Genomic DNA, 21,086 nt, shown 5'->3' with positions numbered 1-21,086 from the left:
GGATGGCCTCCACACCCCCCCCCCCCCCCACAAAAAAAAAAAAAAGGATTTAATCTCTGTTGATAATGAATGAGCACAGATGTTTCTAGCTATTACTTTACAACAGTTATTGCCTCCTTGTTCAATAGTCACCTTGTAAAATGTGAGCCAGGAATCCTGCAAGTATGACCAGCAACCACTGTTATGTCTTCAAGTGCTGTTTTCATTTGTGAAATTGTGTGAAAAGAAAACTTTGAAACCAAAGATGGAGAAGATAACACTATGAAGATGTTAATGCGCTTTTGAAATATCTGTTGACTTGCTTTATTTCACATTTGTTGCTTAAAAATTTATGGTACTAAATGGAGGAGCTGATGAAGCAGTACAAGATGAAAAGAATGGTTTGTATTGCTAGGACAGAAGGGGGCTAGGGAAAAATGAATTAATGAAAACCATATGATAAACCCTCCAGGTATGGAGCAGAATACACTAATAGGCTTCCCAAAAGTAGATTTTGTAGGAGTACCCCCTTCAGAGCCCGTCAGGTGCCACTGCATTCAGAGCTGCACTAAAAGCCCACGGATGCCTTCTGTCAGCTGCAGTTTGTTTTTGGATCATGCATTTTCATGGGGAGGGGTCCAAAAGTAAGCAGCAATCTGGGACATGGTGGTTTATTTATGGAGAGTAGCCAGGTTTTCTTGTATTTTGGGCTTCAAGTAAGGTATGTCTTGAGAGCATGTAAAAGAAAACCTTAAAATGTATCAGCAACATGATGTATCTCTCTTGGGGAGTAAGCACCACCACAAAATAGAGCAGTCCAACTTCACTAGAACACTGAGTACAATTGTGTTCTATTTATGAGCTTGTTTACGATAATCTATAAACAGATTCTGCAAATATTGGTTTTTTCAGAAAGGAAAGAAAACCTTTTTGTGCCTCTTTAAATTGCATGGAGTGCTCTCCAACTCACATGACTTTGCAAAAAGTGTAACCTTTTCCATCTAGCTGAGGAGTCATGAGGAAGGTTCTCAAGCTGAGATTTGCCTGTAATATTAAAAGGAATGTGATACTGTGAAAGTGGCATACAGTACTCATGGCATCAGTCTGCATTACTTAGCAATCTTCTGGAGGCAGCACTCAATGTACGTGGGAAGTTGAGTCACTTTTATGGATTTTTATGATAACGTGTAAACTGTAGGAGTACGTGTTGGCTATGTGGAGCTCCGCTCTCGGTGCTTACCGTGTCAAAGTCATCTCAGAGGACACTAGTGTCACTCATGCACCATGCTCCAAGTCAAAAAGAACTGGATTTAAACAGATTACTTTCTTCTGCCCCATACAGAATATCCTCTGAATTTTAGTGCACTCTTGTTCATCAGCTTCTTACATACATCCCTGCAAAATTTGAATCTTAGCCCCATCACCCTCACTTATCCCATTCTCTGTGTAATGCCCATTCAAACCTAACTAAACAAACCGCACCCACAAGTAGGCATGCATACTATCGCTTTTCCTTTCAGAGGTCCATGGCAGTATTATTCAGCCATTGAGCTTTCCCTTATCAAGGTTGAAACAACATCTGTCTTGCCTTTGCAGGTCTGGTTTCACAGTCCTTCCCGAGCAGCACACCTGCGGTGTGGTTAGCCTGGCTGGCTGCTAGTGTGGCTACCCCTCCCAGCCCTCTGGTTTTGCTCTGACTTGTTCTCCTTTCTCAAAAGATATCCACAAGTTCTCTGGTTAAATGAGACACCTAGTGCATTTTAGGTACTGTAGAGAGAAATGAGCTAGACCAACACATGCAGATGGTGAAGCTGCTGAGAGTGGCGCAATTCATAGTTGTTTTATGAGCAGTGAGGATACAGCAGCAAAGTTTTTGATCATGTGTTGAGGCGTGAAGTCATGGAGCAAAGGTGAACTGTCTCTCCGTGCACCCACTGATCTTAAGTACTTAGAGAGCTGGTGGCAAGAATCTTGCTTTGGCTCTACCCGTGGTGCATTCGTTATGCACAGAAAACCAGAGCAAGCTGACGGGAGCTTGCAAATGGTCATCATCCAGGGACTGGAGGAACGATAAAGTTTCTGCTTCTCTTTCTGAATTAAGTCTTGGTTTGAAAGTGGCTTTATGGGAGGAATAAAAGTCAAGAAATATCAAAGGAAGAAAGCTAAGAATTAAAGTACTCCATAGAAATGTTGATTAGGAGTCAAGGGGTGAAAATTTGGAAAACGAGAATTAAAATTAATGACTAGAAAAAGTCAGCAAGGTGTAGGAGGCTGTAGAGCAGTCTCCAAGCAAGATAATATAAGAAAAAACCCTGTGAAGACACTGGAGATAAGACCTGAATATAAAAGGTCTTTCACTGAAATGGAAATTAACTTGAAAAGTTTGTTACTCTTTTCTACCTTGAATTTCTACTAATGCTGAGGAATAAGGAAATTATGTCACTTTTAAAACTTCTTTTTTTTACTTCAGTGAGAGACTAAAGACTGTGGTTGTGTGCTAGAAGTTTTTAGTTCATTCTTTGGTTAAACTAGTGGGCAAGACTTCTCACAAAAGAAATCTCGGCTGATCATGTCTTGCTCTTCTTTTTCTGGCAGCTGTAGGTTTCCTGTTGGGAAGAGGAGGTTGTGGGGTCCCCGTCGTTGGGGTTACTTGGAACTCAGCTGGATGTGACCCCCAGTGTCTCATTTAAGTTTGAAGTTGGATCTAACTTGAAAGTTTGCCTTGCTTTATGTAGGGGGCTGCACCATCAGAGGTTGCTTCCAAATTAAATTATTCTGTGATTCTGAAAGGAGAAATTGTGCAGTATCTTGATTTAAAAAAACAAAACAAAACAAACAAACCACTGAAATCTACAAATTAGAATGCTTTACATCTAAAAATGCCAAACTTTAAGTTCATTGAGTGGAGAAAACTGTTCAAAGAAGTTAATTGATCACTAGTGTGGGTTTATCCTTGTTGTGGATAAGGATGGGAAGCGTTGATCTCTGTTTTATTACTGCACAGCTGTTTTGCTAGAAGTGTGCTGAAAACAGACCAACTGCTTTTTAGTACATATCAAACTACCGAAATTAAAGATTTTATGCAGTCTTTTAAAAATGAAATAAATACTTTGCTGTGTCATCTTTTTATATGTTTTGTATGTCTCAAAAATGATTTTCCTTTCTTCTGTTCTACTACTTTTACAAAGTATTCCATGATTATAAATACCTTATGGGTGACAAAAATATTGCTATCTGTCCTGATACAACTAGATGGTTTCTCCCAAGATATATAGCTGTGGACACTATTTTTCCTGTAGCAGCACTCTCTAGTAAAACAGAGAAGGTAAAGGTATTAACAGCAAACAGTATGTTAGACTTCTTGATGTATTTTATTGAGCCTGCTATGGTCAGAAAAAAAGGCAAGTAAAAACACTTAAAATTAATTCAGATGTCCTCTCATACTTGAGTAGGCAGGCAAAACTCACTTAATCAAAACATCTACTTGTTTCAAGAGCTTTGAGAGATTTTTAGGGCTCTATTCCAGCCAGGGTGGTGTGAGACCTTCTGAGGTTCAACTCAAGATCTTACCCTAATGGTTTTCAGTCTCCAAGAATTTATGGAGTCTGTTGTATAAGACCAGCTCCTGACAACACAGGAGCTGTCTTATATTAAACAAAACCACCTACTCCCTTGAAATAGTTAAGCCTGTGCTTGAGCCCTTCACTGACCTGAAGCCTTATGAAGGGACTAGTAGGTATAAACTGGTAGGTTTGTACTGTAGGTGTAAACACTGCGTAGCATCTAAAATCATAAATCATCCCACTTTTTTTTTTCCCCCTAGTGCTGGCTGGTTGATGTGTTAACAGTTCTTTTTCTGTGGTACGTTTTGCTTTCCTACCTACTGTGTATTAAGGAAACAGGGAATCTTTTTTTAGTCTGGTCTTGTTTACCAAAAGGCAGCTGTTGCATTCAGCTGTTACTGGTCTTTTTTTCATTAAAATAGTTTCTCAGTCTTTCTCAAATCCACTGACAGGCTAAAGACATTGACATCTTACTGCATGCTTTGTATGTAAACTTACAGGGTGACTTCTGGTTGCATGGGGAAAAAAATGCAACTGCAGTTTCTCTTTCTGTGAGGGGAAAGAGCTGTTCCTTGTTCTTCAGATGCAGCAAACCTGTGCATGCTTAAAAATTATTGCCTTCTCTCATGATTTGGTGCATGGTGTAGAAGCTGTAGCTGTTTGTCTAGTAACAGGCTAATGTGCATTAGGAAGTTCTAGGTGTTGGTTTGTGTTTTGCTTGATTACCCAGGAGTCAAGTCACAAGAGTACTCAGCATTTCAATTCCCTGCTTTGTCTCCGCAAAATAGACATTCTGATCATAGCAGAAATAACATAGTCTACTTAAAAAAAAAAAAAAAAAAAGAGAGACTCACAACAGTCCAGTGTTAAATTTTAACGGTTTTAGATACATCTTCTTTTTCTGCATCTAATTCAGATGCTCTAAATACAAAAACCTTTCCTAATACATTTCAGTTGTGTCTTCTGTTTACCAGTCCTGTTTGGCCCAGAGTGAGTGATGAGAAGGTAACATTCTGTGTTTGGTGAAGTTTCATCATTGCTTACACTGTTGTTCTATACATAGTTTTGTGGTTTTAGGGAAAGAATTTTAGGTCATCAGCAGTTGTTTTTCTGATTACAGAAATGATCTTTATCCACTAATTACATATTTATACTGAGAAACAAGTCAGAAAACACTTAAGAATAGAAGTATGCTAGAAAAGAGAATTTGTGCAGCGCGAAGAAATCATACATGTGTGCAGCAGTCCTCCCCCACTGCCTTAGGAAGTTCGGATTGGTAGACACAATTACCTGTAGGTCTGTATAGAAGATGTTGGTATCTAAAGCACCAAGCTGAGATAGGGTGGGACCTCTGGAGGTCATCTAGTTCAGCCCCCTGCTCAAAGCAGGGTCACCTACAGCAGGTTGCTCAGGGCTGTGTCCAGTCAAGAGTTTGTGTATCTGCAAGGATGGAGACTCTACAACCTCTCTGGGCAACCTGTGCCAGCACATGGCCACCCTTACAATAAAAAAGACTTTTTCTTATGTACAGAAAGAACCCCACAACCTTTAAAAAAACTCCAAGCAACATTAACTTAATTCAGGAGCAACTTGATCCTTGCTGTTTTTTGATACAAATTGAAGAGCCATAAAACCTGATTCAGTTTGCATCTTAATTGCTGGAGGTTTGCAAGAGATGTGGCTACTGTTGGCCCAGTGCCATGCTTCTTAATCTGGAAAAATTCCAGCTGTGGTTAATAAACATTTGCCAGGATAGAGCCTACATTGTTTATTTTAATAATTTGAAATAATTAGAAATACATTTATTTACATTTCACAGGTGTTTTTTTTTTTCTTTCTCTTTCTTTCTTTTTTTTTCCCCCCCTTTTTTTAACTAATGTTTACTTGATCTTCATGTACTCAGCATCCAGGCCTGTTTGCTGAGGGAGCTAGGGTCAGAGGACACACAGGAGCGTGTGGATTCTTCATTGCTAGATACTTGCATAGAAGGCCTGGAACAGTACAGGTAGATGAAAAGAGTGCAAATCTTGATCACACCAAGGATAGTTCCAGGGAAATATGTATTTTGCTTTTTTCCTCATTCATCATGGCGTCTTGTCTTTACTAATGAAAAGAGATCAATGTTTAACGTACGTAAGGGTCATAGGGAAGTGAGGTGGTGATTTGCTGCTTCTGCTAGAGCAATACTGCATCAATTGCCTAATCAGAAGTAATAAAATGGTATTAACAGGCTGTTAATTTTTTTAGGTTAATAAGCAGGAATAGAGGAGTCTGTTTTTCAGTAAGTGTAGCATGGAAGCCAGCTGTTACTTATAAATGACATAATTCAAGCCTTAGCATGTGTGAAAATAAATAAATAAATACTTCCCTTGGTTTTCATCAACAGGCCCACTAGGTCTCCGCAAACTTGAAGTTTATTAACTACTGCAAAGTCATTCTGTGTGATGTAGTGTCTTTCTCTAACTACTGTCTGTATGTAAAGTCCAGCCACTGCTGAATAGCAATTTTGTCAATGTCCAAGGTGTTTGATAACAAAAAAAAATTGAAGAAATCAAATTCAATAACCGCACACCTGTGACGGATCCAGTCTTGTCTGGACTTCAGCTCAGCTATAACCCTTGCAGCACCTGCACTGCTGGAAACTGTCCTTATAGTCGTCAGTATGGGTGGTGCTGGGGGAGCTTAACCCTGACTGAGATGGTGGCACAGTTGGCCTGGGTAAGGGCTGATGTTCCTGGCTTTGACAACGTGAGTGTTTTCAAGGAAATACTTCATTCCCTTGCTGTCACCTCTGCAGCCTCAGCAAAAGTGGAGATGGGATCACAGGTCTCTGTGTGTATTCTGGGCAACTGAGAAGTAAAATTGCCTATGGCTGGTGAGTTCAGACACTCTCACAAGAATAAAATGTGTTTATTAAAAAATGCTAAAGCAGTTGCAGCTTGAAATATGGGTAGAATAAAGTTTTATGTTTCACTGTCATCCTGATGTTATGTGACTAAAAATTGGTTCTTTGAGGGAGTATTAGGTAAATAAAACTGAGGTGAACCTTGAACTCACTGTTGAGCAAATGCATATTGTTTGAGGTAATAAAGATTCGTTATACCCTTACGTTCTTGTATATGATTAAAATGTTAGGCATGACACTGCCCAAGCCCAAGGCTTTCTGACTGGTTCCTGACATAGGTGAGAACAGACTTCTGAAGTCATGACCCTGCTTTTCTTACCTCTCCCCCATTGTCTTTGCTGGGTGATTAGCTGATGACTCATGTCTTGCCCTCGAGGGTGAAGTAATGCTTCCTGAGTTGTTTTATTTATTTATTTTGTAATCTGTTATTTATTGTCTTAAATCCACTAGCTATATGTGTGTGTGTATCTATCTATCTATCTATGTTTCATTGTTTATAAAAAGAATCCTACTGAGGTCTTTATGAGCACCCAGAATATAACCATTGAGTTTTCACTGTTCAACCTTCCCCCCCCCCCCAAGTCCTTTGCTGTTTCCTGCATTGGTTTTTCTACATTACTGCATTATACTTAAGCCATTAGATAACCATAGAAATGTCTGAAAAAGGCAGAGGTCATGTCTCTAAAGCATTGTTTAGGTTTAGGGATGCCTTTTCTTATAGGGGAGATGGCTTTCCTGGGCTGCTGTTTTAGTCTGCTGCTCCCAGACTTCCTTCTGTACTATCTGCAACTAAATACTTGTAAGTAAGTAAGCTCCAACCAATGCTTGACAGAGGAAATTTGTTTTGTCAGGAAACTGGCACAGTTAGCATGGATTTTTCTCAAAGTAATTTGGGAGAATTAAAAAGTTGGCAGAATCATAGATGGTGATAATCATAGATGGTGGCCCCGCATTTGTCGTTATGGCAGCAGCGCATGCTGCAGAAGAACCTTAATCTCCTAGGCCAGCCAAAGGCAGTGGGATGTAACCAAGCATCGGCCCTGCAGCAGCTTAGCAGGTAGCATATGTGTCTTCCTACCTTATAACTGTATCAGAAACTGTGACCATTTACTGTTACTTAACAATATATCAGATGGCAGTTTGGGTTGTTTATAATTACAACATCTGTGGGCTGTAGCAGACTGCTCTCTCATACAAATGCCCTGCAAGTGATACTGTATGTGGAAGTAATATTATTTGAGTGTCATCTAGGAGGGTAGAATAAAAATGAACATCTAAAATAATGAATCTGTTTCTTTAAAAAACACAGCTACTTACAGTTTAGCCTGACCTGACCAGTAAAGACTCACATGAGCAGCAGCCAGGGGCTTGACTGGGGCAGGGATATAAACCTGCTTGTCTTGCCCTGAACAGATCAAAAAAAAAAAAAAAAAAAAACAACAACCCCCCCCTGCCATAATAAAGTAATATGCTATTACGAAGTTGAAAGTAAATTTTCAAGAGATTCATTAATGTACATGACATGAATGCTTGAGTAAGAGAAGGGAGTGAAAAATAACAGAGATTAAATAACTTTCCCAATTAATTAGTCTGTGGATTCTCTTACGCCTTCTGAAGTATTTTTATCTCTCATTTTGAGTTTGAATTTATCACATTATACTGGTTCCTTTGGGTGCAAAAGTTTTACTGAAAACACACAGCATTACAAGAGACGAAGCTCTTCTGACAACATGTTGATAATGGTGAACTCCTGGCAGGGAGACAAATGAGCAATTCACCTAGTCAGTGTTTAACTTCTATAATGTGTCTATTGGACAAATACAAGATCAATTTAAGTGGTCTTTCAGAAAACAAAACCAAATTAGTTACTCCAGAAAAATGCAGGAAGCACCTCTTAGTGTTGCAACTTGTTTGTCATAAAGCACTAGATGCTAACGTTGTGTATTTTTTTCCTTCCTGTAGGTGCCTGAGATTATAAGTTCTATTCGACAAGCTGGAAAAATTGCTCGTCAAGAAGAGTTTCAGAATAATCTCTCAGACGTTGAAGACCCTTTTGCCAAAAAGTTTGAGGTGCTGTTCTGTGGACGGGTGACAGTAGCACATAAAAATGCACCTCCAGCACTCATCGATGAATGCATAGAGAAATTTAATCGTGCAAGTTGTACAAAAAAATCAGATTTCAACTCATCATCCCAACAACATGAAACTGCCAATAACTTTGGAGGCTTCTCTTTCAGCAACAAATTTCGGTCTGTCTTTCAGCCCTCGGTCAGTGAAGAGGAAGAAAAAAGGCCAATTAGGAAATCCTTTTCTCAGCCTGGGCTTCGTTCCTTTGCTTTTAAGAAGGATTTGCAAGAGGGAAGCCATAGGAGTAACAGCTTTGTCAGGTCTTTTGAAGAAGATGCAATTTCACTGAACCTTAAAAGTCAACTTATCTATGGACGCAGTGTTGTGCAGCCAACAGACATTGCAGAAAACCGGACAATGTTGTTTACGGTAAAGAAAGATTTGCAGCTCTTGGTGGCATTTTCACATCTCAGAATTTGGAGTGGCAAACACCAAAGCAGATGTTCTGACAGATGGCAGTTACTTCTTCAATAACTTTGTTGCAATTACAAGAACTTAAGTTAACTCACATATTTCTCTAGAAAGCATTACCAGTCAGTGTAAATTTTTTTATGTAGTCAAAATTAGTTTACGTTAAATAGTTTAAAACAGCACTACCTGAAACATTGGGCTTCTAAAGACAGCTTTTAGAAAGCTACAGCAAGTTAGTAGGTAGTTTTACAATTGCAAAATGATATGTACAGTTACACTAACTAGTAACAGAAGAAATAAATTTCCAGGTGAATTAGTTACCTGTAACTGGAGTAGAAGGACTAAAGCATGACTGTGGGCTAGCAGACTTTATGACCCATGATAAGCAGCATAATTTGTGAAGTTTTTCCTGCTGCCAACATGTCTGTGTAACGATAGAATAGTGTAGTAACTTCCTAGGCTACTCCACTCCTGTCCTACTTTTGTGTGGCTAGCAATGCCCTTGCCTTGATAGATGAGCAGCAAAAGTATTTTTCAAGACCTGAGAAACAAGTAAGGAATGTGTTATTTGCTCCTCTTATAATCCTCATAATAGATAAGTAATACAACATTTTATATATCTTGTATCTTATAAACATAATGCAAACCTGGAGCTGATATTGCAATGGCTGGCTATCATAAGGTCATCTTGGATCTGTCAGCTGCTGTTGGGGCTGGGAGTTCTTAAGGACAACAACAGAGTGGAGTGGGTGCAGTTACAGCAGTTTTTTTGGAGTGGGGAAAGAGAAGTGCTGCTTTAAGAATGATTGCCGAAGTGTTATATCTGTAAAAAGTAACACACAGAAAGAGATGTAGTTAGCTGTACCTGATTTAAAACTTTTGTTTAGTCGTGACAGGCTGGCATCAGACAGGGAAGTGGAAGAAGGTGGAGAGAAATTTTGTGCTCCAGTAAAAACAATTCCATGTTTACCTTCTTCCCCTGAGCACGTATTTCACACAGAAAATATAGACGCCTTTTGTAATAATACCTAATTTTAAAAAAAATCCTGACTCCATTATTAATTCATGGCACATATTTTAGAGATAGGGAGATTATAGATGGACTACTTAGGTCTGGATCCTCTTTCTCCAGTGAGTGCATTTTAAATTTATATTAAATAGATGCAGTGGTTCTCAAAGACACATGCAGCTTCAGACTGAATATAACAGCAGTCACCTGCTGACAGGCTCATTTCCAAATTGTGGGGCTCTGCTGATCTTGCTTTCTATCTTGGGTTGCTTTTTGCCTGGGAAAATACTGTTTAGTATGCACAGTTGTATTCTTTTGCCATTCAGCCAGTCTAAATTCAGCTGAATATAAGGAAGTGATAACTGTGGTTTGTGCCTCCAGTATCCACAAGCTAGCAGCTCGTGGCAGAGCTGGGTTTGTTGGTTAGCTGTCCCCCGTGTTCAGCAGGTTCTGAGTAACGGTATGCATACAGCGTGCACAGGTATTCACCTTTGCTCATCAGTTTGTGTGTGGCTACACATGAAACGCTTAAAAGTAACTTATATTTAGAGGAAAAAAATTATTTGTATTTTCTCAGTTGAAGTTCTTACTTGGGTTTTCCCCAGGACTGCAGCAGAGGTTGGTGTATGAGGTGTGAAAAATGTTTGGATGAGTTATCTGCTGCCTCTCCTGACCTGGTTCAGATAGTCCTGATTTTGGTATCTCTTTCTGAAGAACTGCTTTCCTAGCCACTTTCTTAGGATTTTAGTTTTGGGGTTTTTTTTATTTTTAGGCTTTTCTCCTGGCTGTATTTTGGCAGGGGGGATGTATTGGCGTTTTTTTTCCCCTTGTTCAGTTGGCTTCAAATGAACCCTGCTGCCCTGGGACCAAGTGTGAAAGGAGTATGTGGGGCTGAGCTAAGAAGGAGCCCCTCGATGCAGGGAGGGGAAGGGAGCAGAAGGAGGCTGCTGAGTAGGTGTTGGAAGGAATAACCCCATGAACACGTGCAAGGTCAGCCCTGGGGACAATACAAGGAAACCAGCAGGGAGTTGGGGAAAATCATTGTGACTGATTGAAGTGAAAGAAGAGATGGAAGGTGAATGCACAGGACCATTTTTAGACACACAGAGGTGGCACATCTCACTTGATCCAGTTACACATAGGATTCCCTCCTTCCCCCTTCCTTAAGAAATTACTGGTATACTGGTTCTGCTGATCTTTTTATGTGCATCTTTTGGGATACTTCAGCAGGTTTGTCTAAGTCATGCTCATTAGTAGATCCAGATTCCACCCATCTTCCCTAAAATCTGATATGAGACTTGTCCTTAGCAGACTTTCTGATGTGCTAGAAACTATGAGGAATTTAAATTTTTTCTGTTAAAATGTTACAAAGACGTTGCCAGAAGCTGAAAAATCGAAAACAATAGTTTCACCTTAAAAATGCCCTTTGGCAATCGAAAGTTAGCATCAGCTTTTGGAATACTGCTGTACAAATGGCCTACAGATTAAATTAAGTTAGAAAATATACTCCAGTAAGCTCATTTTTATAGTTTCAGTTAAAGCTTTTAAATTAAATGCTATATGTGTCTTAAATAAATAAATAATACCCTAAAAAAGAATTAGGTAGAATACAGGTAGAGGCACACACTTGGATTTAAATTTTAGGACAATTTCATTAAGTAGCTTTTGGGAATGTGGTATGCGCCAAACCTGCAGAAAATAAGAAAAGGGAGTGTGAGTATATTTTTGTTAGTGCAAAGTAAGTTACTTGTGGTATATTATTACTCTCGTCTAATTAAACACTATTCTCAGTCTTTTATCTCAAATGTGAAACTAGATCTGAGTTCAGTAGGGTGTAGAATGCCAAATCAATGTTGTTTCAGTATTCTCTCTTTCTCTGGTAATAATACACTAATTGGACTAAATATATAGATAGAAAAAAAATTGAGATTTATGTCCAGGAAACATTTTTATAGTGAGACAAAAAGAAGTGTAATGTTACTTGTTATCATCTTGCTATTTATTTTGCTCTTTTTAGATTGGCCAGTCTGAAGTTTACCTTATCAGTCCTGACACAAAAAAAGTAGCAATTGAAAAAAGCTTTAAAGAAATATCCTTTTGTTCTCAGGTAAGATTGCAGTGTATTCCTTCTCTCTTTTTGTGTTTAAATTTTCTCCACTTGTGAATGCTCATGCACTCTTCTCTCCTAGCATTTCAAATGGATTCTCACCCCAGTGGTTTCAGTAATTGCTATTGACAAGTTGCTAGTTAATCAGTAATTTTGTAAAACTGTCATTCTTTTCTCATGCTTTGCATTGTGATTTCTGAGATAAAGACTCACTTCTGTGTGTGGTGGATGAATAATATGAGCTAGAAGGAACACCCTGGTCAGCTCTGGTTTGAGATTTCAGCGGGTGTGAATCACAGTTGTGCAAATCTGGGATTCTCTGAGCTGTATTTTTCAAGAAGTGATAATGAAAGGAGATAAATGATATGTAAGAGTTCTCTGAAAAATACTTTAAAAATATATTTTTTTCAGAGTATAAATTGCATGTGTGTAAAAGAAGAGAACCCTCTGCTATGCAGAGATAGTGTGTGTGATGCACTGAGGGCAAGCATATTTCAAAGCCTCCTCATTCACTATTAATCCCTGTTCCTTATCCCATAGAGTTTGCTTCCTTGTCCTTCACTCATTTTCGTGGCTCTTTGATTTTTGCATCGATTATGTGAGGGCGCAATTTATCTAATGACTTATTTTAAGTGATGATGTTTTGAAAGAGATGCAGCTTACACATGTGAAGATGTGGTAATGCTGTTGCGTAGGTTACACAGGCGTGTGATTCACACTCAGTTACTGCAGTGGCTCAGCAGCGTGAGGGCAGAATAGTCACCGTCACATCAAGGACATGGGACAGCTCGGGCAATTACAGCACTCCTGTATGGGCAGCTGCACTAACTGCTGGCGGGTCCTGTGTACAGGAGCAGAGGACTCTCCCTTGAGAGTTGCTCAGATATCAACCTGCAGACCGAAACAACTGTTCGTAAAGACATTTCATAGACCAGTTGCTTTTGTTAATTAACCAGTGTCATGATGCAGGGATTTGTCTTTCACTAGCCATTTTCTTTTCTGCAGGACATTATTTGTATTTAGTTTGTGTACCAGATTTGATTCAGTTTAAGTGAATGGGGAAATTGAATTTAATCCATTAAACTAGTATAGAGTCCTCAGAGAACACTTAATTCCTTTAAAACATGTTACAAATCATTTTCGTTTAAAACTCTGAGAAATTAACCTGAACTATAATTATATAAATAAACTTACATTTATTGAGGAATGGATGTTCCTGCTAGTTTAACTAAAAATTCACCTTGAATTAAACCAATGCAATGCTTGTTTGCACTGTGGGCTTGGGTGGGAATAAGACCTAGTATACCAGGATGTGAATTGTGCCAGTCTTTCTTGCACTAGGAGCTATTTTGCACTTGGCTTACTTGCATAGTGCAGGTCTACTCAGTGCATCACAGGCTCTGGTCTTAATGATATTGGGGCAAACCTTTTTTTTTTGCAGTGGGTTTATTTACCCGTTTTTAAATATAAGGAATATGATTTGCTGTTATTTGCTTCTAGCTTTTTTAGATTGGTTTGGGTTTTTTTTTTTTTTCATAAATGACTGGTTTTTAGTTTGATGAGGATAGCTTTCATCACTAAACATACAGGTACCTATTCTGAAAATTTCAGAGTAAACATAAGTAGTTTGCATGCTGTCGGATCAAGAGCTTTGAAGAGAACTCCTTGATCACAGAAAAATCTTTATCCCCATGTTCCCTTAGGCCGTCTCCTTAGGCAGGAGCTAGTTAGGTAGACTTTGTGACTTGCCCTGAAGTTCAGCAGACGGTTGTGCTCCTTAGACCAGTAGGAGTGAGATTCTGGTTGAATTCTCCCCTCCTGTCTGAAGAATGTGCTACTGGGCAGATATGTCAATTGGGCAAATACTGGTATTGGGGTACAGAGGGCTTTTCCCCCAAGTATGCACATTTCAGAAGACTTGACAGAATGATCTTATGGACTCATCTTGATCATACAAGAACTTTAATCATCTTTTCTTGAAGGCGCTGGAGTTAAATTATAAGGGAGATCAAAATCAGTACGTAATTTCCAGAATGCCCAATCCGTTGGTGAGACATTATAATGGCAGAAAGAAGTATGTGGTCCTGGGGCAGTATCTGAATTAGCTAATCTGAAACAGCTAAAAGCATTTGCCAGCTCCTGGTACCTCACAGTTTTGTGGGCAGGACCGTGATCCCAGCTGGGCTTCCTCCACTGTAGCAGTTGGGTTTTCAGGAGAAGAAATGGGCTTTCAGAAGAAGAAACATGGGCTGGGGGGTTAGAGAGGGGGTTCAGTGTGTTCTGTACACATCTCTGATGTGGATGATGGAGGGAGAGACTAAGCGTGTTGCATCAGCTTGTTCTTGCTTTATCACATAGCTGCCTCCTAAAATGCTTAGCCTGGACATCCAGTGGAGCTACAGTTGGAGAAGGTGCGGGATTTATGTCGCTTGAATGTCCTTCTGATCCTTTTGTTCTTATGGTGTATTAGTGCCTGATGTTTGTGTAATAAAGCCTTTGTTATCCATGTGTAATTGTCACACTTCAACAAACCAGATATCTCCATGTACATTAAATTATTTTCCTTCATTCAGCTGGCATGCTCTGAAGGTTTATTGTTAGTATTTCGAATGATAAGACAGCATTGTTCGGATTGCTTAAGGATATCTGATGCTATAACATATTCTTTTTTGGGACACCTGGCCATTCTGTTTTATAGAAGTATTCACTTTTTATGCTTTTTAAATGCTTTTTTAAAATGTTGTCTTCATGATAAAAAGACAAAGAGAATATTCATTGAATCTTGCTGTGTTAACAAGGAAAAGCAAAAAAAAAACAACAAAAAAGTCCTGCTTGACATCTTCAGATTGTTTACATTTCACTGAAATTTCTGATTTACTGTGATTCATTGTTATGATTTTTGATACAATAGTTTATTGCTTCTCTTTACCTGACTTTAATATTGTTGTGCAATGACAGCTAGAAGGTAGTAAAATGGTGCTGTGTGTAATTGAATTTCTATAAACAGGCTCTACCACTGTGCATGTAATTCATCGTCATAAGTTTGTTTGGTTTTTTTTTACCAAGAATGGTGCACTGAGGAGACATGCACTGGGATCATCTAACTCTACTCATCTGAAAGTCTTTTCATAAAAGAAAAAAAATTGCCAGCAATTAAAAAAACCTTCTTAGCATTTTACCAGGATGTGCTGCTTATCTGCTGTTGCGAGTAGATTGTGCCTGAATTTGCATGCCTTTTAGGAGAAATAAATGCTTCCATGAGTGATCTTTAGGTGATGTATTTAACCATTTTCATTTTTTAACTAGCCAAGCTTTTCTTCAGATGAAAAAAAAAAATTTTTATCCATTTTCACTACTGCTTTGATTTGCTCTTACAAATGTAAAGCAATTGTTGACTGCTTAAGCAAGAGAAGAAAAACGGAGCAAGCTTTTTCCCCTGCTATTTCCAATATTGAGTAAAATACATCTTGAATAGTATTTCTTCATCCCTGTAAGTGTTTTCCAATGGACCTATTATAATTCAGTCATTAAAAAAAAAACAAAACCAAACCAAAACCAACAACCAACTTCTGACTTAAGTGAAATTTAAACGATTCATGAAGTAATAGGTTCTATAACGTAATAGATTTTTAATGACCAGATGACTTTAATGTAGCCAAACAGAGATATGTGACCTATCTGTAATGCTGTTGGACCTTTCATGCTTTTGTTACTGCAAAAATACAGGTACTAAACATTGAAAGTAAATATGACTGCTTTATTACTGTTGCTTTTGTGCTAGGGAATTAGACATGTGGATCACTTTGGGTTCATCTGCAGAGAGTCTTCAGAAAATGGAGGCTTCCACTTTGTTTGCTACGTGTTTCAGTGTACAGATGAAGCACTGGTAAGTGAAAGAAAAGAAGAGCCTAATAGATTATTAGGCCCTAAAATTCTTCTGTTGTTCCATGCTCTGTATTTTACTGAATGTCTTCAAATCCTGCTCTGCTCAGAAATATAGTTATTTCAAAAATGTAACTAACATAGCAGTCTGCAAAGGAACGTTTAATTTGTTTTGAAAGCAGAAGTTAAAATTCCCTTTAAAACCCAATAAAACTTCCTTTCATTGCACAAACTAAGTTAGACTGTATGCCTCTTTTTTGGAAGAGGGTTTTTTCATAGTGTACCTGTAAGAAAATCAGGACTACGCTACTGTGCTCTAGGTCACGCCAGTGTGTCACAACTGCAGTAGGCTTTTTTTATCACAGACTAGAAAAGATTTCTAGATAGAGGTAGTATCTTTTATTAGACCACAGTAATAAAATTGGGTGGCCTGGAAGAGGTAGGACTTCACGATGAGTTTTGTCTTGCTTGTGTGTTTGTGTGCAGAAAGGGCATGGGAACAGCTTTTCTTTTTAATCGTAACCACGTTCCCAAACAAGTGGCAGTATCATTCTAAAAGTCTGTTGTGTTTGTGTTAAGGAAAACAGAAGCTCAGTGGAGGAGTGAAATTCTGTTCTTTTGCACTCTGTTCTTTTCAGGTTGATGAAATCATGATGACATTGAAACAGGCTTTCACCGTAGCTGCTGTGCAGCAAACTTCCAAGGCACAGCCCCAGCTCTGTGAAGGATGTCCTATGCAAAGCTTGCATAAACTCTGTGAAAAGATAGAAGGTGAGGTTTAAAGAACTTTCTGGTTGAATATTTTTTCTAACAATTTTACTGGGGAACAGTCTTACATGTGAATGTAAGGGAATGAATGCTTAAAAAGAGCTTGGGACTTGGGATGGAGGGTTGAAAGCCAGTCTCTTTATTTAGAGGACTGCAATGTAAAGTTATCTGTAAGGTAATAAGAATTTTCTAACACAAGTTAAACTCCTTTCTTGTATTTTAGTTGAATTTTTGAAAACTAATTAAGAGTCTAAATATTACTGAATTGCAGCTAGCTTGGCTTTATTAGCTGTATAAACACAAAGGATTGTAGATAAGGAACTTCTGAAGAATATATGCTGCAGTAGCTATGACCTGCTGTCCTATTGAATCCACTTAGATACTGGCATTACACTACCACTAAACATGAACCAAACAGCGAGCTTTTAATATGGTGGTGTTGACCTATGCTTCATGAAAATGCAGCAGTTAGAATTGTAGTTGTTGCCCAGAAAACAAGTTCAAGATAAAAAAAAAAACTCTTTGCTTTTCAGCAGATTTCACAGTTACGTTTTGTTCATTTAAGCAATGTCTGGGGTGAATAAAGGGCAACAGCAGCTTGTCAGATCACATGACAGTAGCTTGTTGGACTAAAACCTATGTAGTATTAATTTGATGAAACTGGAGAACTTCCAAAACTACTTTTCACTCTGTTTTGGTCTTCAGCTAGCTATGATTTTTGAGAAATTTCTTAAAGGCAAATGATTCTTAATGCCTTTAATCATACCACCTGGTTAATCATATCATCTGCTTCTTTTTGAAGGAGGAATGCCATAATCAGAAACTGCAGTACAAAATACTGTTGATGGTTTGCTGTTTTTCCACAGAAAATAGAGGAAAGGAATTTAATCCAGGATGAGAGCAGAAAAAAAAAAATCTGAATGACAGGGTAGTCTGCTTTAGACTGTCAGTAAATGTTTTCAGCAAGAGGCAAAGCAAGAACCTCACTAACATGCAATAAATTCACTCTTTTTCAGAAGAGGCCAAGGCATACAAATTGGAGAAAATAAATGGAAATTATATTTATACCACAAAGCAAAATCCAAGCAGTACTGCATAAAACACCAACAAAGCAGTCTGCTAAAAATGCAGTAGACTGTGGGTTTATTTTATCTTGTGTGATAATGGAATCTTCAGCTAAGAGTATAATCCTGGTCTGTGCTCAGTAAATCTCCTCATTGCAGAGTTCATGTCCCTCATTTTAAAGACGAGTTTAGGAGTAGCTTTAAATTAACCTAGAGTTCTTTTTAATGCCCTGTTATGAAATCAGTGCAATGGGTCAGCTCAAATAACTGATGAGCTTTGGCTTAAATTGTGTGCATATTTATGTGATTGATTAATAATGACAAATTTGACCCTGTGATTTGTTCTTTTTTGTTCCTCTTGGTAGGGTTACACCCTTCTAAGACTAAACTAGAACTCCAAAAGCATCTAACAACACTAAATAACCAGGAGCAGGCCTCTGTTTTTGAAGAAGTTAAGGTAAGCTCTTTGTTTCCTACAAGATTTTAAAGCAATTGATGTTTTTTGCTAACATCAGTGTGAATTAAAGTTATTCTCATTTTTTTGTGAATTATTCATGATCTTTATTTAATAGACTGTTAATCACCTTGTGCTTTAATTTCAATATCATTATTTTTCTAGAGCTGTTAAAAACTTGTCTTTTGATGAAAATAGCTTATTTTACTCATTTTTCTTCCCCTAATACTACTTGTTTTCCATGAAAATGTTGACTTCTCACTGAGTAAAACTGTATGCATTTTTTTGTGGGTGAAGGCAGTAACTGGTACTGTGAGAACATTCAACTGTTACTTTGACCAAAACAAATTACTGTAACATTCCCAGATCAGAAAATTTCCTGCCTAAAATTTATCCTAGATCTTAATACTTGTCAAACTAACTAAAAAAGTTTAACTTTCTCTCTTCTGAATGAAATCCATTTTAGCACAGAGGAAAGCATAGTTGGATTTAAGACAGATGATGAACATTGTAGGAAATGTCATTGGGCTTGGCACACTATTGAAGATTAGGAAATTTCAGACTTTTTTAAAAATAATGTTTCCTTCCTCTCTTGAGTCATTTCAGTCTCTGTGTGTTTCCATGTGGCAGTTTATCATCCAGTACCAAATTTGGAAGTTACTCTGTGGGAGCGATTCCATGAGCTAAGTAATTTCTTAGTATACAGCAGCTAGCTGGCACTGTTGCCTTTTAGTATTCTGCACACATTTTAACTGTCTAAAGCTTCTAGTGGTCACAGGAAACTGTTAATTGCTTCTGGTGAGAGTCTGCAAACAATTAACTTAGTAAAACCAAGGGTAAAGTACATCTCTCCTGTCTATCTTTTTCAGCTGATTTTTTGAGTTGGACTGCCTGAAATTTTAGTTGTTGCATTCTTACAGCTCCGTATGTTGTAACCATGATTTGCATTTTTATAACTTTCTAAGGATATTTTTGTTAATCTGATGTGCTACCCTGGCATTAGCTAATTCATACTGTATGCTCTGTATTACATCAACAGGCTTAAAACAGCATATGCTTTTCAAAAGCTAGGTTTCTGGGATCAAATTCTATAATAAATTGTTTTAAAAACATTTTCTCTTACAATAATTCAGATCTAAATAGAATGCAGCAGAGACAAATATGTTCACCTTGTGCACTAATTTTTTAAAAACCTATCATTTCCCAAAAATGAAATATCCAATGAGAAGGATTTCTAGGAGAAGGGTTGTGCATCATAACTGCAAGACAGTACTTCATGTATGCTCCAAACTCAGAACTACAGTGTGTTGGTTTTCTTTACATCAAAAGCAAATTGGCAAAAATATTTTTTAAAGTCTTTATTTGCTTGTGGCAATTTGATACCTCTACAGTTGTCCTTTATCTTTCATGTAAATTCTGTTCTGTGTGAAGTGAGGTCAAGTGTTTCTCTGGCTGTATTGCTGCTTTGCGTGGGACACTGGTGTCCTCTGGTGGACTGCAGTGGTAGCATTAACCAAGTTAAACTTACGCTAATGACGTATTGACAGTGACAAAATGAAAAGAGTAAAAATTTGCTAACTGTTATACAAATGTATAATTACTGTGCTTTTGGTGTTTTCAATTAAAGAAATTAAGACCAAGAAATGATCAAAAAGAGAATGAGTTGGTTATCTCTGTTTTGAGAAACATGTATGAAGAAAAACAGAAGGACCATGTTCATGTTGGAGAAGCGAAACAGGTAAGTAATCATTCAGTTTTAGTTCCTGTAAGGAGGAGCCAGGAAAAAATCTTCCATTCCATTTTTATATCTTTCCAAAGGCAAATTTCCATCACTGGCATTTTGGAACTTCAAACTGTAGGCAGTGGTGAACACTGGTTTTGCTTATGATTCTTAGGCTGTTGTCATGCGCCAAAACAGGCATATCTCAGATTTTGAGGTACCCGATACAGTCTGATTTCAGGCCTAGGAGACAGAGGTGCACACAAGGTAGACCACTAATTTGGTGGTTTCTTTCTTCTCATTACAATGAAAATTCAATGTATGTGAGAGAACATGTAATGAATTTGTAATTGCTCTCAGCTGATCTGTGGCATTTGCCATCCCGCTGTCTGTCTGTGTGAGTTCAGTGTCCTGACAACACATTGGATTTGATCCTTGATAAAGACTATTACATTTACTCGATAGCTGGAAGTTATTTCTTGTGTGCAAACCACCATTTGAAGTGGCTTCAAGGAGTAGCTGAGGAGGATTGCTGCAGAAACAGCAGCAGAGACTCATCTATTTCCAAAGAGCTGAGCTACCTTTCATTCTGTATCAGGTTGCATCAGTGCTGTTTAACTGGCTATTTATACATCACACTTAAGATTTTTCAAAAGGAACTAATGATTTTGGATGCCTTGGTTTGTGACTGACTGACTTGAGACATCTCGAGGAGGTCTGTATTTAAAAGAGGATCAGCACCCATTCTCTGGAAACTTTCAGTTCCAATTACTTGACCCTTTTAAAGGTCTTGGCTGTCCCACCACTGCTGGCCAGTAGTTGTGATGACTGCTGTTGGCCATTTGTGATATAATGAATGAATATGGAATGAATATATGGAAAGTAATTAGACCCCTGAAGAAAGTGGGGAAATAGCAGCAAGTCTTCATTTACTGTTTTTTCACTTTGTTAATCTCTTCTCCTTTTATGACTTACTGGCTAATTATTGACCTCCCTGAGAAAGCAGGAAGAAAACTTTGCATAATTTGTTCTGATTTCTTGTCTTGGGCATCTCACCAGAAATACGTTTTTAAGAAAAAAAACATTGTAGTTATGGC

At 38.1% G+C, this 21,086-nt stretch overlaps 1 protein-coding gene across 2 annotated transcripts in view; it reads left to right on the top strand.

The window, feature by feature from the left end:
• TBC1D1 (TBC1 domain family member 1) overlaps positions 1-21,086 on the top strand; it is a 113,672-nt gene that overhangs the window by 41,754 nt on the left and 50,832 nt on the right. For both annotated transcript variants that reach the window (XM_009280157.2, XM_009280156.2), the window contains exons 2-7: positions 8,410-8,943; positions 12,012-12,101; positions 15,883-15,987; positions 16,622-16,754; positions 18,181-18,272; positions 19,897-20,007. In XM_009280157.2, coding sequence (XP_009278432.1) covers positions 8,410-8,943; positions 12,012-12,101; positions 15,883-15,987; positions 16,622-16,754; positions 18,181-18,272; positions 19,897-20,007 — 1,065 coding nt within the window. The remainder of the gene's footprint in view (positions 1-8,409; positions 8,944-12,011; positions 12,102-15,882; positions 15,988-16,621; positions 16,755-18,180; positions 18,273-19,896; positions 20,008-21,086) is intronic.

This window comes from Aptenodytes forsteri, unplaced genomic scaffold (genome assembly GCF_000699145.1).
Source record: "Aptenodytes forsteri isolate BGI_AS27 unplaced genomic scaffold, ASM69914v1 Scaffold35, whole genome shotgun sequence".
NCBI classification, from domain to species: Eukaryota; Metazoa; Chordata; class Aves; order Sphenisciformes; family Spheniscidae; genus Aptenodytes; species Aptenodytes forsteri.
Note: the sequence above shows the minus strand (reverse complement) of the source record. Positions and strands in the feature narration are given on the sequence as shown.